General features: G+C 54.5%; 1 protein-coding gene across 1 annotated transcript in view; it reads right to left on the bottom strand.

The window, feature by feature from the left end:
* LOC309801693 (Golgi-associated RAB2 interactor protein 4-like) overlaps positions 1 to 12,884 on the bottom strand; it is a gene marked incomplete at both ends in the record, with an annotated part of 27,885 nt that extends 15,001 nt beyond the window's left edge. The window contains one exon of the mRNA XM_082646766.1: positions 12,042 to 12,884. Within this exon, the coding sequence (XP_082502892.1) occupies positions 12,042 to 12,884 (843 nt within the window). The remainder of the gene's footprint in view (positions 1 to 12,041) is intronic.
* Positions 12,885 to 15,087: the final 2,203 nt, after the last annotated feature.

Here is a 15,087-nt window from a genome sequence, read left to right on the forward strand (position 1 = left end):
ACCGGTGATTTCCAGGCCCTGGCCACTCTCTGCTGTCTCTGTCATGGCCTCCACTCGGGTCCCTTCCACTGGCTCCGCCAGGATGCTCCCATGTTTATTTCGTGATGAGGCCACTGTCTTTTTTGTAAGTCTGGCTCTCACATTCCTGAAGAAAGAGCTGATCCTGCTGAGTATGTTGGTGGTGGGACCTGAACGTGCTGGAGATAAGCTCCTGCCCGATTTGTGCCAGGTCTTGGACTCACTGGTGATAGGAGCACGGCTGATGCCTTTGGGAGCAGTGCCCTGCTCGCTACCCCCCAGGCTGCCGTGGCCTTTGGCCTTTTGGTCCTCTCTAGTGGCTCTGCGGCCGCCTGAGCACGGGCCAGCTGCTTTGGGGATTGTCTTGCTCCCCGCTGCCTTGTGGTGGCTTTCCACGGAACTGCAGAGCTTGGGGCTCGTCAGAGCTCTGTCCTCTCCCCAGTGCTCCCTCCTCTCCCTTCTTCCCTTGCGGGCCTGGGACACTCTCTGTGAGATGCCATCCTGTTCGCTCACTTTGCCTTCCTGTGGCAAGCTTGAGACGAGGGTCCCCTCATCGTCCTTGTCGGCTCTTGCTTTGACAGTCTTGCTGGTAGGTTCTGCTCCGACCACAGTCATGCCGGCCCCTGGGGAGAGGCTGGTGGACGTGCTGGAAGCATACTCTGAATTGTCCTCAGCACCTGCCAAGGCCGTTTTCCCGCTCCTCAGGGATGTTGTGGCAGTGTCCCCAGTGGCTCTGTTGGTTTTGCTTCCTCCGGGCCCGTCGCTGGCTGTGGCTGCTACGGCCGTGCTCCGCTCTTCAGTGGCAGGAGACTTGATCACTGCCGTGCTCAAAGCACCCGCTGCGGTGCCTCCTGCCACCCCTGCTGTCTCCACCTTTGTCGTTGACTGCGATGCTGACGCTTTGTCGAGCTCTGTAGTAGGTTTTGCTTTCGCAGTGGCCACATCGGGCATGGTATCGGGCTTGTGGGAGTCCAGTTGGATTCCGTGCCCCCCAGCAAAAGCTGCAGGCGTGGCCCCGGCCACCTCAGGGCACGTGTGCAGGCTGCTGACGTTCACCTGGTCCTGATGCCCCTTTCCTTGGAAATCCTCCACGGCCGGGCTCCTCCCGTCCTGCTCCTCCTCGAACACAGGCATGCAGGGCATGTCCCAGACGGGAACGGCATAGGTGTTGCTTTCACTGTCCACTGGTGGTCGCAGGAGGTAAATCAGCTGTTCCCACTCGGCGAAGAGGTCTTCCCGCACGTCCAGAGGGGGACACAGCTTCAGGTAGAAGCAGCGGCCAGTGGCAAGATTCACGCGCAGCTGCTCTTTCTCACGATTGTGAGTGGAGATCCTCACGAACTCCAAGGGAAGGAGCCTGGTGAGCTCTAAGGTCTTTGCAGCCTTGTGGCTCTTGCCCTTGGTGGCCTGGCTGCGCTCGGCGTGCTTTTCACAGCCGGTGGCCCGTTGGGCCAGCAGCATGATGTCTGGGAGCGGGAGGACGGGGCTGCTGGATGTGATGCCCATGGTCACCAGGCCGCCCCAGTTGTGCACGTCAATCGCTTCTCCCCTCTTCGTGACCTGGATGAAGTCGCTCTCGAATATCGGCGCATACTTGAAATGGTCGTATTCGCCCTTGTGTAGTTGCTGCTGCAGCTTCCCCGTGGTGGTGTTGAACAGGTCCACCCAGGTGCTGCTCCGGGCCATGTGATATGGGAGCAGAGAGTCCCCACTCATGGCTGTCTTTGATCACGACAGGCAGCGCAGTTAAGGCGGCTCCCTGGCTCTTCCCTCCCTCGGCCTCACTGGCAGAAGAGCGAGCTGCGATGCTCCTGCGTCACACAGGCGGCCCCGTTGCAGGTCTTCCAAGCCCGCCCCACAGGCCCCCACGTTTGCCTCCGGGTCTCCCAGAGGCAGGGGTGTGGGTAGGGGCACAGATGATCACAGTTGGGACGCTGTAGGGTGCCTGGAGCCCAGGCTGAATCTCTTCAAGTGTGTCGAGAGGTACGGTAGGCTCCCCCTCCGCCTCACCTCACTTCTGCTTCTGGGTTTTTATCTCCCCAAGAGGCTGTGGTGAACTTCCGTCCTAGTGAGAGAAGTAACCACTTTGTCAGCCTAAACCCCTGGCACAGCCTATTTATCCTCTGAGGCCCTTTCACAAAGCCCTTTGTGACCTATCACTGTCACAGAGCCCTTTGCCTCATCCCCCAGCTGCCCCCTCAGGGCAGGGACCCCATCCTCTCCCAAACACCCCATTGCCCCCACGGAGGACAGGCCCATCCTGCCAGGGACTCAGGTGCGTTACCAAAATAAAAATGTCTTCAAGTGGGAAAGTTTTGTGTGGGTCCTTTTTCTTTTCCTCCCCCAAATTCAGCTACTGGATGAAATCTATAGCAATGTAAGACGATGGGATCAATTTGAACCATTTAAGCTCATGGTTTAATTGTATCGAATAGGGCAGAGTTGGCAGTGGCGGTCCTTAGTCTGTCCTTTCATAAAATCTCAGTAAACGTGGATGATGGTGAGTGCCAGTTCCCCTGTGAAGCCTTCCCTAACCCAGAACTCCTTCCCATGCCCCAGACCCCCTCCTCTGAATAGATCCAGTCCCCAAACACACGTCTCTCATTGTATTTGTCACTCAGAGTTGTGATCATGACTCGTGCTGTCCTGTCTCCTCCACCATCTGTGTACCTCTGTGCGGGACCGGGGTGGCACACTGTCTGAAAGTTGTTGCACCGAGGTAGCTCCCTCTCTGCACCATCACCTGCCACCTTGAGCAAGTCCTTCAAATGCTCTGAACTTCCGCTTGCTTATCCGCAATGTGGAAAGACGTGAGAATCAGAAGGGGGCACACACATTCAAGAACTTTATAAACAGCTAAGGGCTATGCACGTGTTGTTTTTCCCGTAAATTTATTTTATTATTTATTTTTGGCTTCTCTTGTTGGGGAGCACGGGCTCTAGGCGTGCGGGCTTCGGTAGTTGTGGCTCGCGGGCTCTAGAGCACAGGCTCAGTAGTTGTGGCGCACGGGCTTAGTTGCTCCGTGGCATGCGGGATCTTCCTGGACCAGGGCTCGAACCCGGGTCCCCTGCGTCGGCAGGCGGATTCTTAACCACTGCGCCACCAGGGAAGTCCCTGTGCACGTGTTTTTAATGCATTTTCTTCCTTCAGACTAGTGTTTCCCTGCACTTGCCTGTGTGGAAATCATCAGATCAAAGGAGTGTGATGTGATCTTTTTGTAATTTCTCCTCCTTGGGTCCAAGGAAAAGCTGGTGGAGAGTAAAGCATTAATTGCGGCTCCCTGCAGCTCCTAGTCTTCTGGGAAACTCTGGGTTAATTCTGGGGTCAGGAACCTTGTTTGGCCAGGGGAAACAGTGCATATGTGTAGGTCTTGGGCTGGCTCCCTTTCTCATCAGTGCTCCCCACCAAGTGCCCACCATTCCGTCCACCAACAGAAGAGACCTCTCCCCAGCCTCCCGTGATGAGGTCTGTGGAAGTCACAAACTGGAGGTCCAATCAACAAGGATGCTCTGACCTAACAAATACTCTCCCTCATGTGAGGTTTAAGGATTTGGTTTTGGAGCCCCAGAAGAAAAAAGTTCCTGCAGATTTGGTGTGGAGAAACCCTTGTGAGCAGGGCATTCAAAAGTTGAATTAGTGGCTGGAGGAGGACTGGATGCTGGACGTTCCAGGAGTGAACGCTGGAATTCCAGGTGGGAGCCTGTTTCTGGCCGCAGCCCGGGTCATGCCAGAGGCTAGAGGTAGAAGCCTGGGAGCCAGACACAGCTCAAGGGTGGACTGGATGCTCTCGAGATAAGGCCAGCTAAGAGCTGTGAGCTCACTGAAGTTCGAAAACCGGCTCCCGGCCCCCACCCCTCCCTCCCCTCAATCTAGTAAAATTGATGCTCATCTCTGTAGTTTTGGAACATGATGGTAAGAATGGTGGTGCCGCGGGTTCTTGTGCTGGTCCTAGCTCAGGCTTGTTTGCTTGCTTCCTTCGCATACTACAGACAGGGCTTTGCATAGAGAAGTGGGCTGGTGGATCACTGTTCTGCAAAGATCCCATTGTGCGACTGCAGCAGGTTACCTTCTCTGAGCCTCAGTGTTCTCATCTGTAAAATAGGCATATCGTTCCTTCTTTTCCTAATAACCAAACAAGTGTTCTTGTACTTTACCTTAAATAAATGTCCTTTAAAGATGCCAAGCCTTTCTGACATCATTTTTGTGCATAAATACAAGTGATTAAAAGAGGAAGGCATTGGCCAATAACTTCATCACAACTGCCACGGTGATTGTAGGACCATCCTGATTTCAGAGTTAGTAAAATGTGAAAACTACAACACCTGTGTACCTACCATCTTGCTTCAGAGACAGAACAATTCCCAGCAGCACTAACAGCCTTGTGTCAACCTCCTTGACCTAGCCTTTCCACCCTAGAGAAAACTGTCCTCCATTTTGTGTTTACTTTTCCCTCAGGTTTACCTACCGTCTTTTTAAACATGGACCCTATGCAATCCGTTGTTTGAGCTTGTTTCAGAATGGTTCCATGAGTGGAACTGTATCCCATTCTTTTGATGTTTTTAAAAACCATGAGAAGTTGATCTATGCTAATGTGTGTAGCTGATTTATTTTTCACTATTGAATATTCCAATCTCATCCTATCCTGCTGTATGAATTCTGCTGATGGAAATTTGGGCTGTTGCCCGTGTTGTGCTGTTAAGTTATTTTTGCTCTAAACATTCTCAGAGTTGTTTCTTAGACCATGTGTGTTTCTCCAGGGTATATACCTGGGCAGGGAACGGCTAAGTCTAGATGAGAGTGCTTGCTGTTCTGATTGCTAGCTAATACTGCCGCCCTTATTTCTGTCCACTGAATAGCCCGAGGGGACATGAGTCCTGTTCTGGCTCTGTTTACAGACCTTCAGGGGGAATAAGCGTTTATAAAAAGAATAGGGGGGGGATTCCCTGGTGGCGCAGTGGTTGAGAGTCCACCTGAGGATGCAGGGAATATGAGTTCGTGCCCCGGTCCTGGAAGATCCCACAGGCCGCGGAGCGGCTGGGCCCGTGAGCCATGGCCGCTGGGCCTGCGCATCCGGACCCTGTGCTCCGTGACGGGAGAGGCCACAACAGTGAGTGGCCCGCGTACCGCAAAAAAAAAAAAAAAAATGAATAGCGGGATAGTGAAGGAGAGCTTCCCAGACCATAGTCTGACTTTGAGCCATGGCCCTGGGGGGCAAAGCCAGAAAGGAGTGGAAGACAGATGGAGCAGTGCTGTTGGCGCTGAGCATGCGTGTGAGGTGGGGTTGCCCTTGCCTGGAAACTGGGTCTCAGACTGTGGCACAGCTGACATCACAGAATCCACTGTGAGGCTACGGCTGGGCTTCGGGACCTAGAAATTCAGACAAAACACTGCCTGCGTTCTCAGACTGTATGTTTTTTTTTTATTAAAATTGCAGTAAGGAAGCTGAAATGGTCTCTCCAGGGGTATTTCCCAGAGCCCTGGTCCCCTTTGCAGCTCCCAGCTCTACGTCCTATTGATGGGCTTCAACGGTCACTGGCTCCATGGTCTCAGATGTCACACCGGTGATTTCCAGGCCCTGGCCACTCTCTGCTGTCTCTGTCATGGCCTCCACTCGGGTCCCTTCCACTGGCTCCGCCAGGATGCTCCCATGTTTATTTCGTGATGAGGCCACTGTCTTTTTTGTAAGTCTGGCTCTCACATTCCTGAAGAAAGAGCTGATCCTGCTGAGTATGTTGGTAGTGGGACCTGAACGCGCTGGAGATAAGCTCCTGCCCGATTGGTGCGAGGTCTTGGACTCACTGGTGATAGGAGCACGGCTGATGCCTTTGGGAGCAGCGCCCTGCTCGCTGCCCCCCGGGCTGCCATGGCCTTTGGCCTTTTGGTCCTCTCTAGTGGCTCTGCGGCCGCCTGAGCACGGGCCAGCTGCTTTGGGGATTGTCTTGCTCCCCGCTGCCTTGTGGTGGCTTTCCACGGAACTGCAGAGCTTGGGGCTCGTCAGAGCTCTGTCCTCTCCCCAGTGCTCCCTCCTCTCCCTTCTTCCCTTGCGGGCCTGGGACACTCTCTGTGAGCTGCCATCCTGTTCGCTCACTTTGCCTTCCTGTGGCAAGCTTGAGACGAGGGTCCCCTCATCGTCCTTGTCGGCTCTTGCTTTGACAGTCTTGCTGGTAGGTTCTGCTCCGACCACAGTCATGCCGGCCCCTGGGGAGAGGCTGGTGGACGTGCTGGAAGCATACTCTGAATTGTTCTCAGCACCTGCCAAGGCCATTTTCCCGCTCCTCACGGATGTTGTGGCAGTGTCCCCAGTGGCTCTGTTGGTTTTGCTTCCTCCGGGCCCGTCGCTGACTGTGGCTGCTACGGCCGTGCTCCGCTCTTCAGTGGCAGGAGACTTGATCACTGCCGTGCTCAAAGCACCCGCTGCGGTGCCTCCTGCCACCCCTGCTGTCTCCACCTTTGTCGTTGACTGTGATGCTGACGCTTTGTCGAGCTCTGTAGTAGGTTTTGCTTCCGCAGTGGCCACATCGTGCATGGTATTGGGCTTGTGGGAGTCCAGTTGGATTCCGTGCCCCCCAGCCAAAGCTGCAGGCGTGGCCCCGGCCACCTCAGGGCACGTGTGCAGGCTGCTGACGTTCACCTGGTCCTGATGCCCCTTTCCTTGGAAATCCTCCACGGCCGGGCTCCTCCCGTCCTGCTCCTCGTTGAACACAGGCATGCAGGGCATGTCCCAGACGGGAACGGCATAGGTGTTGCTTTCACTGTCCACTGGTGGTCGCAGGAGGTAAATCAGCTGTTCCCACTCGGCGAAGAGGTCTTCCCGCGCGTCCAGAGGGGGACACAGCTGCAGGTAGAAGCAGCGGCCAGTGGCAAGCTTCACGCGCAGCTGCTCTTTCTCACGATTGTGAGTGGAGATCCTCACGAACTCCAAGGGAAGGAGCCTGGTGAGCTCTAAGGTCTTTGCAGCCTTGTGGCTCTTGCCCTTGGTGGCCTGGCTGCGCTCGGCGTGCTTTTCACAGCCGGTGGCCCGTTGGGCCAGCAGCATGATGTCTGGGAGCGGGAGGACGGGGCTGGTGGATGTGATGCCCATGGTCACCAGGCCGCCCCAGTTGTGCACGTCCATCGCTTCTCCCCTCTTCGTGACCTGGATGAAGTCGCTCTCGAATATCGGCGCGTACTTGAAATGGTCGTATTCGCCCTTGTGCAGTTGCTGCTGCAGCTTCCCCGTGGTGGTGTTGAACAGGTCCACCCAGGTGCTGCTCCGGGCCGTGTGATACGGGAGCAGAGAGTCCCCACTCATGGCTGTCTTTGATCACGACAGGCAGCGCGGTTAAGGCGGCTCCCTGGCTCTTCCCTCCCTCGGCCTCACTGGCAGAAGAGCGAGCTGCGATGCTCCTGCGTCACACAGGCGGCCCCGTTGCAGGTCTTCCAAGCCCGCCCCACAGGCCCCCACGTTTGCCTCCGGGTCTCCCAGAGGCAGGGGTGTGGGTAGGGGCACAGATGATCACAGTTGGGACGCTGTAGGGTGCCTGGAGCCCAGGCTGAATCTCTTCAAGTGTGTCGAGAGGTACGGTAGGCTCCCCCTCCGCCTCACCTCACTTCTGCTTCTGGGTTTTTATCTCCCCAAGAGGCTGTGGTGAACTTCCGTCCTAGTGAGAGAAGTAACCACTTTGTCAGCCTAACCCCCTGGCACAGCCTATTTATCCTCTGAGGCCCTTTCACAAAGCCCTTTGTGACCTATCACTGTCACAGAGCCCTTTGCCTCATCCCCCAGCTGCCCCCTCAGGGCAGGGCCCCCATCCTCTCCCAAACACCCCATTGCCCCCGCGGAGGACAGGCCCATCCTGCCAGGGACTCAGGTGCGTTACCAAAATAAAAATGTCTTCAAGTGGGAAAGTTTTGTGTGGGTCCTTTTTCTTTTCCTCCCCCAAATTCAGCTACTGGATGAAATCTATAGCAATGTAAGACGATGGGATCAATTTGAACCATTTAAGCTCATGGTTTAATTGTATCGAATAGGGCAGAGTTGGCAGTGGCGGTCCTTAGTCTGTCCTTTCATAAAATCTCAGTAAACGTAGATGATGGTGAGTGCCAGTTCCCCTGTGAAGCCTTCCCTAACCCAGAACTCCTTCCCATGCCCCAGACCCCCTCCTCTGAATAGATCCAGTCCCCAAACACACGTCTCTCATTGCATTTCTCACTCACAGTTGTGATCATGACTCGTGCTCTCCTGTCTCCTCCACCATCTGTGTACCTCTGTGCGGGACCGGGGTGGCACACTGTCTGAAAGTTGTTGCACCGAGGTAGCTCCCTCTCTGCACCATCACCTGCCACCTTGAGCAAGTCCTTCAAATGCTCTGAACTTCCGCTTGCTTATCCGCAATGTGGAAAGACGTGAGAATCAGAAGGGGGCACACACATTCAAGAACTTTATAAACAGCTAAGGGCTATGCACGTGTTGTTTTTCCCGTAAATTTATTTTATTATTTATTTTTGGCTTCTCTTGTTGGGGAGCACGGGCTCTAGGTGTGCGGGCTTCGGTAGTTGTGGCTCGCGGGCTCTAGAGCACAGGCTCAGTAGTTGTGGCGCACGGGCTTAGTTGCTCCGTGGCATGCGGGATCTTCCTGGACCAGGGCTCGAACCCAGGTACCCTGCGTCGGCAGGCGGATTCTTAACCACTGCGCCACCAGGGAAGTCCCTGTGCACGTGTTTTTAATGCATTTTCTTCCTTCAGACTAGTGTTTCCCTGCACTTGCCTGTGTGGAAATCATCAGATCAAAGGAGTGTGATGTGATCTTTTTGTAATTTCTCCTCCTTGGGTCCAAGGAAAAGCTGGTGGAGAGTAAAGCATTAATTGCGGCTCCCTGCAGCTCCTAGTCTTCTGGGAAACTCTGGGTTAATTCTGGGGTCAGGAACCTTGTTTGGCCAGGGGAAACAGTGCATATGTGTAGGTCTTGGGCTGGCTCCCTTTCTCATCAGTGCTCCCCACCAAGTGCCCACCATTCCGTCCACCAACAGAAGAGACCTCTCCCCAGCCTCCCGTGATGAGGTCTGTGGAAGTCACAAACTGGAGGTCCAATCAACAAGGATGCTCTGACCTAACAAATACTCTCCCTCATGTGAGGTTTAAGGATTTGGTTTTGGAGCCCCAGAAGAAAAAAGTTCCTGCAGATTTGGTGTGGAGAAACCCTTGTGAGCAGGGCATTCAAAAGTTGAATTAGTGGCTGGAGGAGGACTGGATGCTGGACGTTCCAGGAGTGAACGCTGGAATTCCAGGTGGGAGCCTGTTTCTGGCCGCAGCCCGGGTCATGCCAGAGGCTAGAGGTAGAAGCCTGGGAGCCAGACACAGCTCAAGGGTGGACTGGATGCTCTCGAGATAAGGCCAGCTAAGAGCTGTGAGCTCACTGAAGTTCGAAAACCGGCTCCCGGCCCCCACCCCTCCCTCCCCTCAATCTAGTAAAATTGATGCTCATCTCTGTAGTGTTGGAACATGATGGTAAGAATGGTGGTGCCGCGGGTTCTTGTGCTGGTCCTAGCTCAGGCTTGTTTGCTTGCTTCCTTCGCATACTACAGACAGGGCTTTGCATAGAGAAGTGGGCTGGTGGATCACTGTTCTGCAAAGATCCCATTGTGCGACTGCAGCAGGTTACCTTCTCTGAGCCTCAGTGTTCTCATCTGTAAAATAGGCATATCGTTCCTTCTTTTCCTAATAACCAAACAAGTGTTCTTGTACTTTACCTTAAATAAATGTCCTTTAAAGATGCCAAGCCTTTCTGACATCATTTTTGTGCATAAATACAAGTGATTAAAAGAGGAAGGCATTGGCCAATAACTTCATCACAACTGCCACGGTGATTGTAGGACCATCCTGATTTCAGAGTTAGTAAAATGTGAAAACTACAACACCTGTGTACCTACCATCTTGCTTCAGAGACAGAACAATTCCCAGCAGCACTAACAGCCTTGTGTCAACCTCCTTGACCTAGCCTTTCCACCCTAGAGAAAACTGTCCTCCATTTTGTGTTTACTTTTCCCTCAGGTTTACCTACCGTCTTTTTAAACATGGACCCTATGCAATCCGTTGTTTGAGCTTGTTTCAGAATGGTTCCATGAGTGGAACTGTATCCCATTCTTTTGATGTTTTTAAAAACCATGAGAAGTTGATCTATGCTAATGTGTGTAGCTGATTTATTTTTCACTATTGAATATTCCAATCTCATCCTATCCTGCTGTATGAATTCTGCTGATGGAAATTTGGGCTGTTGCCCGTGTTGTGCTGTTAAGTTATTTTTGCTCTAAACATTCTCAGAGTTGTTTCTTAGACCATGTGTGTTTCTCCAGGGTATATACCTGGGCAGGGAACGGCTAAGTCTAGATGAGAGTGCTTGCTGTTCTGATTGCTAGCTAATACTGCCGCCCTTATTTCTGTCCACTGAATAGCCCGAGGGGACATGAGTCCTGTTCTGGCTCTGTTTACAGACCTTCAGGGGGAATAAGCGTTTATAAAAAGAATAGGGGGGGGATTCCCTGGTGGCGCAGTGGTTGAGAGTCCACCTGAGGATGCAGGGAATATGAGTTCGTGCCCCGGTCCTGGAAGATCCCACAGGCCGCGGAGCGGCTGGGCCCGTGAGCCATGGCCGCTGGGCCTGCGCATCCGGACCCTGTGCTCCGTGACGGGAGAGGCCACAACAGTGAGTGGCCCGCGTACCGCAAAAAAAAAAAAAAAAATGAATAGCGGGATAGTGAAGGAGAGCTTCCCAGACCATAGTCTGACTTTGAGCCATGGCCCTGGGGGGCAAAGCCAGAAAGGAGTGGAAGCCAGATGGAGCAGTGCTGTTGGCGCTGAGCATGCGTGTGAGGTGGGGCTGCCCTTGCCTGGACACTGGGTCTCAGACTGTGGCACAGCTGACATCACAGAATCCACTGTGAGGCTACGGCTGGGCTTCGGGACCTAGAAATTCAGACAAAACACTGCCTGCGTTCTCAGACTGTATGTTTTTTTTTTATTTAAATTGCAGTAAGGAAGCTGAAATGGGCTCTCCAGGGGTATTTCCCAGAGCCCTGGTCCCCTTTGCAGCTCCCAGCTCTACGTCCTATTGATGGGCTTCAACGGTCACTGGCTCCATGGTCTCAGATGTCACACCGGTGATTTCCAGGCCCTGGCCACTCTCTGCTGTCTCTGTCATGGCCTCCACTCGGGTCCCTTCCACTGGCTCCGCCAGGATGCTCCCATGTTTATTTCGTGATGAGGCCACTGTCTTTTTTGTAAGTCTGGCTCTCACATTCCTGAAGAAAGAGCTGATCCTGCTGAGTATGTTGGTAGTGGGACCTGAACGCGCTGGAGATAAGCTCCTGCCCGATTTGTGCGAGGTCTTGGACTCACTGGTGATAGGAGCACGGCTGATGCCTTTGGGAGCAGCGCCCTGCTCGCTGCCCCCCGGGCTGCCGTGGCCTTTGGCCTTTTGGTCCTCTCTAGTGGCTCTGCGGCCGCCTGAGCACGGGCCAGCTGCTTTGGGGATTGTCTTGCTCCCCGCTGCCTTGTGGTGGCTTTCCACGGAACTGCAGAGCTTGGGGCTCGTCAGAGCTCTGTCCTCTCCCCAGTGCTCCCTCCTCTCCCTTCTTCCCTTGCGGGCCTGGGACACTCTCTGTGAGCTGCCATCCTGTTCGCTCACTTTGCCTTCCTGTGGCAAGCTTGAGACGAGGGTCCCCTCATCGTCCTTGTCGGCTCTTGCTTTGACAGTCTTGCTGGTAGGTTCTGCTCCGACCACAGTCATGCCGGCCCCTGGGGAGAGGCTGGTGGACGTGCTGGAAGCATACTCTGAATTGTTCTCAGCACCTGCCAAGGCCGTTTTCCCGCTCCTCAGGGATGTTGTGGCAGTGTCCCCAGTGGCTCTGTTGGTTTTGCTTCCTCCGGGCCCGTCGCTGGCTGTGGCTGCTACGGCCGTGCTCCGCTCTTCAGTGGCAGGAGACTTGATCACTGCCGTGCTCAAAGCACCCGCTGCGGTGCCTCCTGCCACCCCTGCTGTCTCCACCTTTGTCGTTGACTGCGATGCTGTTGCTTTGTCGAGCTCTGTAGTAGGTTTTGCTTCCGCAGTGGCCACATCGGGCATGGTATTGGGCTTGTGGGAGTCCAGTTGGATTCCGTGCCCCCCAGCAAAAGCTGCAGGCGTGGCCCCGGCCACCTCAGGGCACGTGTGCAGGCTGCTGACGTTCACCTGGTCCTGATGCCCCTTTCCTTGGAAATCCTCCACGGCCGGGCTCCTCCCGTCCTGCTCCTCCTCGAACACAGGCATGCAGGGCATGTCCCAGACGGGAACGGCATAGGTGTTGCTTTCACTGTCCACTGGTGGTCGCAGGAGGTAAATCAGCTGTTCCCACTCGGCGAAGAGGTCTTCCCGCGCGTCCAGAGGGGGACACAGCTGCAGGTAGAAGCAGCGGCCAGTGGCAAGCTTCACGCGCAGCTGCTCTTTCTCACGATTGTGAGTGGAGATCCTCACGAACTCCAAGGGAAGGAGCCTGGTGAGCTCTAAGGTCTTTTCAGCCTTGTGGCTCTTGCCCTTGGTGGCCTGGCTGCGCTCGGCGTGCTTTTCACAGCCGGTGGCCCGTTGGGCCAGCAGCATGATGTCTGGGAGCGGGAGGACGGGGCTGGTGGATGTGATGCCCATGGTCACCAGGCCGCCCCAGTTGTGCACGTCAATCGCTTCTCCCCTCTTCGTGACCTGGATGAAGTCGCTCTCGAATATCGGCGCATACTTGAAATGGTCGTATTCGCCCTTGTGTAGTTGCTGCTGCAGCTTCCCCGTGGTGGTGTTGAACAGGTCCACCCAGGTGCTGCTCCGGGCCGTGTGATACGGGAGCAGAGAGTCCCCACTCATGGCTGTCTTTGATCACGACAGGCAGCGCGGTTAAGGCGGCTCCCTGGCTCTTCCCTCCCTCGGCCTCACTGGCAGAAGAGCGAGCTGCGATGCTCCTGCGTCACACAGGCGGCCCCGTTGCACGTCTTCCAAGCCCGCCCCACAGGCCCCCACGTTTGCCTCCGGGTCTCCCAGAGGCAGGGGTGTGGGTAGGGGCACAGATGATCACAGTTGGGACGCTGTAGGGTGCCTGGAGCCCAGGCTGAATCTCTTCAAGTGTGTCGAGAGGTACGGTAGGCTCCCCCTCCGCCTCACCTCACTTCTGCTTCTGGGTTTTTATCTCCCCAAGAGGCTGTGGTGAACTTCCGTCCTAGTGAGAGAAGTAACCACTTTGTCAGCCTAACCCCCTGGCACAGCCTATTTATCCTCTGAGGCCCTTTCACAAAGCCCTTTGTGACCTATCACTGTCACAGAGCCCTTTGCCTCATCCCCCAGCTGCCCCCTCAGGGCAGGGCCCCCATCCTCTCCCAAACACCCCATTGCCCCCGCGGAGGACAGGCCCATCCTGCCAGGGACTCAGGTGCGTTACCAAAATAAAAATGTCTTCAAGTGGGAAAGTTTTGTGTGGGTCCTTTTTCTTTTCCTCCCCCAAATTCAGCTACTGGATGAAATCTATAGCAATGTAAGACGATGGGATCAATTTGAACCATTTAAGCTCATGGTTTAATTGTATCGAATAGGGCAGAGTTGGCAGTGGCGGTCCTTAGTCTGTCCTTTCATAAAATCTCAGTAAACGTGGACGATGGTGAGTGCCAGTTCCCCTGTGAAGCCTTCCCTAACCCAGAACTCCTTCCCATGCCCCAGACCCCCTCCTCTGAATAGATCCAGTCCCCAAACACACGTCTCTCATTGTATTTGTCACTCAGAGTTGTGATCATGACTCGTGCTGTCCTGTCTCCTCCACCATCTGTGTACCTCTGTGCGGGACCGGGGTGGCACACTGTCTGAAAGTTGTTGCACCGAGGTAGCTCCCTCTCTGCACCATCACCTGCCACCTTGAGCAAGTCCTTCAAATGCTCTGAACTTCCGCTTGCTTATCCGCAATGTGGAAAGACGTGAGAATCAGAAGGGGGCACACACATTCAAGAACTTTATAAACAGCTAAGGGCTATGCACGTGTTGTTTTTCCCGTAAATTTATTTTATTATTTATTTTTGGCTTCTCTTGTTGGGGAGCACGGGCTCTAGGCGTGCGGGCTTCGGTAGTTGTGGCTCGCGGGCTCTAGAGCACAGGCTCAGTAGTTGTGGCGCACGGGCTTAGTTGCTCCGTGGCATGCAGGATCTTCCTGGACCAGGGCTCGAACCCGGGTCCCCTGCGTCGGCAGGCGGATTCTTAACCACTGCGCCACCAGGGAAGTCCCTGTGCACGTGTTTTTAATGCATTTTCTTCCTTCAGACTAGTGTTTCCCTGCACTTGCCTGTGTGGAAATCATCAGATCAAAGGAGTGTGATGTGATCTTTTTGTAATTTCTCCTCCTTGGGTCCAAGGAAAAGCTGGTGGAGAGTAAAGCATTAATTGCGGCTCCCTGCAGCTCCTAGTCTTCTGGGAAACTCTGGGTTAATTCTGGGGTCAGGAACCTTGTTTGGCCAGGGGAAACAGTGCATATGTGTAGTTCTTGGGCTGGCTCCCTTTCTCATCAGTGCTCCCCACCAAGTGCCCACCATTCCGTCCACCAACAGAAGAGACCTCTCCCCAGCCTCCCGTGATGAGGTCTGTGGAAGTCACAAACTGGAGGTCCAATCAACAAGGATGCTCTGACCTAACAAATACTCTCCCTCATGTGAGGTTTAAGGATTTGGTTTTGGAGCCCCAGAAGAAAAAAGTTCCTGCAGATTTGGTGTGGAGAAACCCTTGTGAGCAGGGCATTCAAAAGTTGAATTAGTGGCTGGAGGAGGACTGGATGCTGGACGTTCCAGGAGTGAACGCTGGAATTCCAGGTGGGAGCCTGTTTCTGGCCGCAGCCCGGGTCATGCCAGAGGCTAGAGGTAGAAGCCTGGGAGCCAGACACAGCTCAAGGGTGGACTGGATGCTCTCGAGATAAGGCCAGCTAAGAGCTGTGAGCTCACTGAAGTTCGAAAACCGGCTCCCGGCCCCCACCCCTCCCTCCCCTCAATCTAGTAAAATTGATGCTCATCTCTGTAGTTTTGGAACATGATGGTAAGAA

The sequence above is a fragment of the Mesoplodon mirus genome, assembly GCF_964341445.2.
Source record: "Mesoplodon mirus genome assembly, contig: SUPER_3_unloc_2, whole genome shotgun sequence".
Lineage (NCBI taxonomy): Eukaryota > Metazoa > Chordata > Mammalia > Artiodactyla > Ziphiidae > Mesoplodon > Mesoplodon mirus.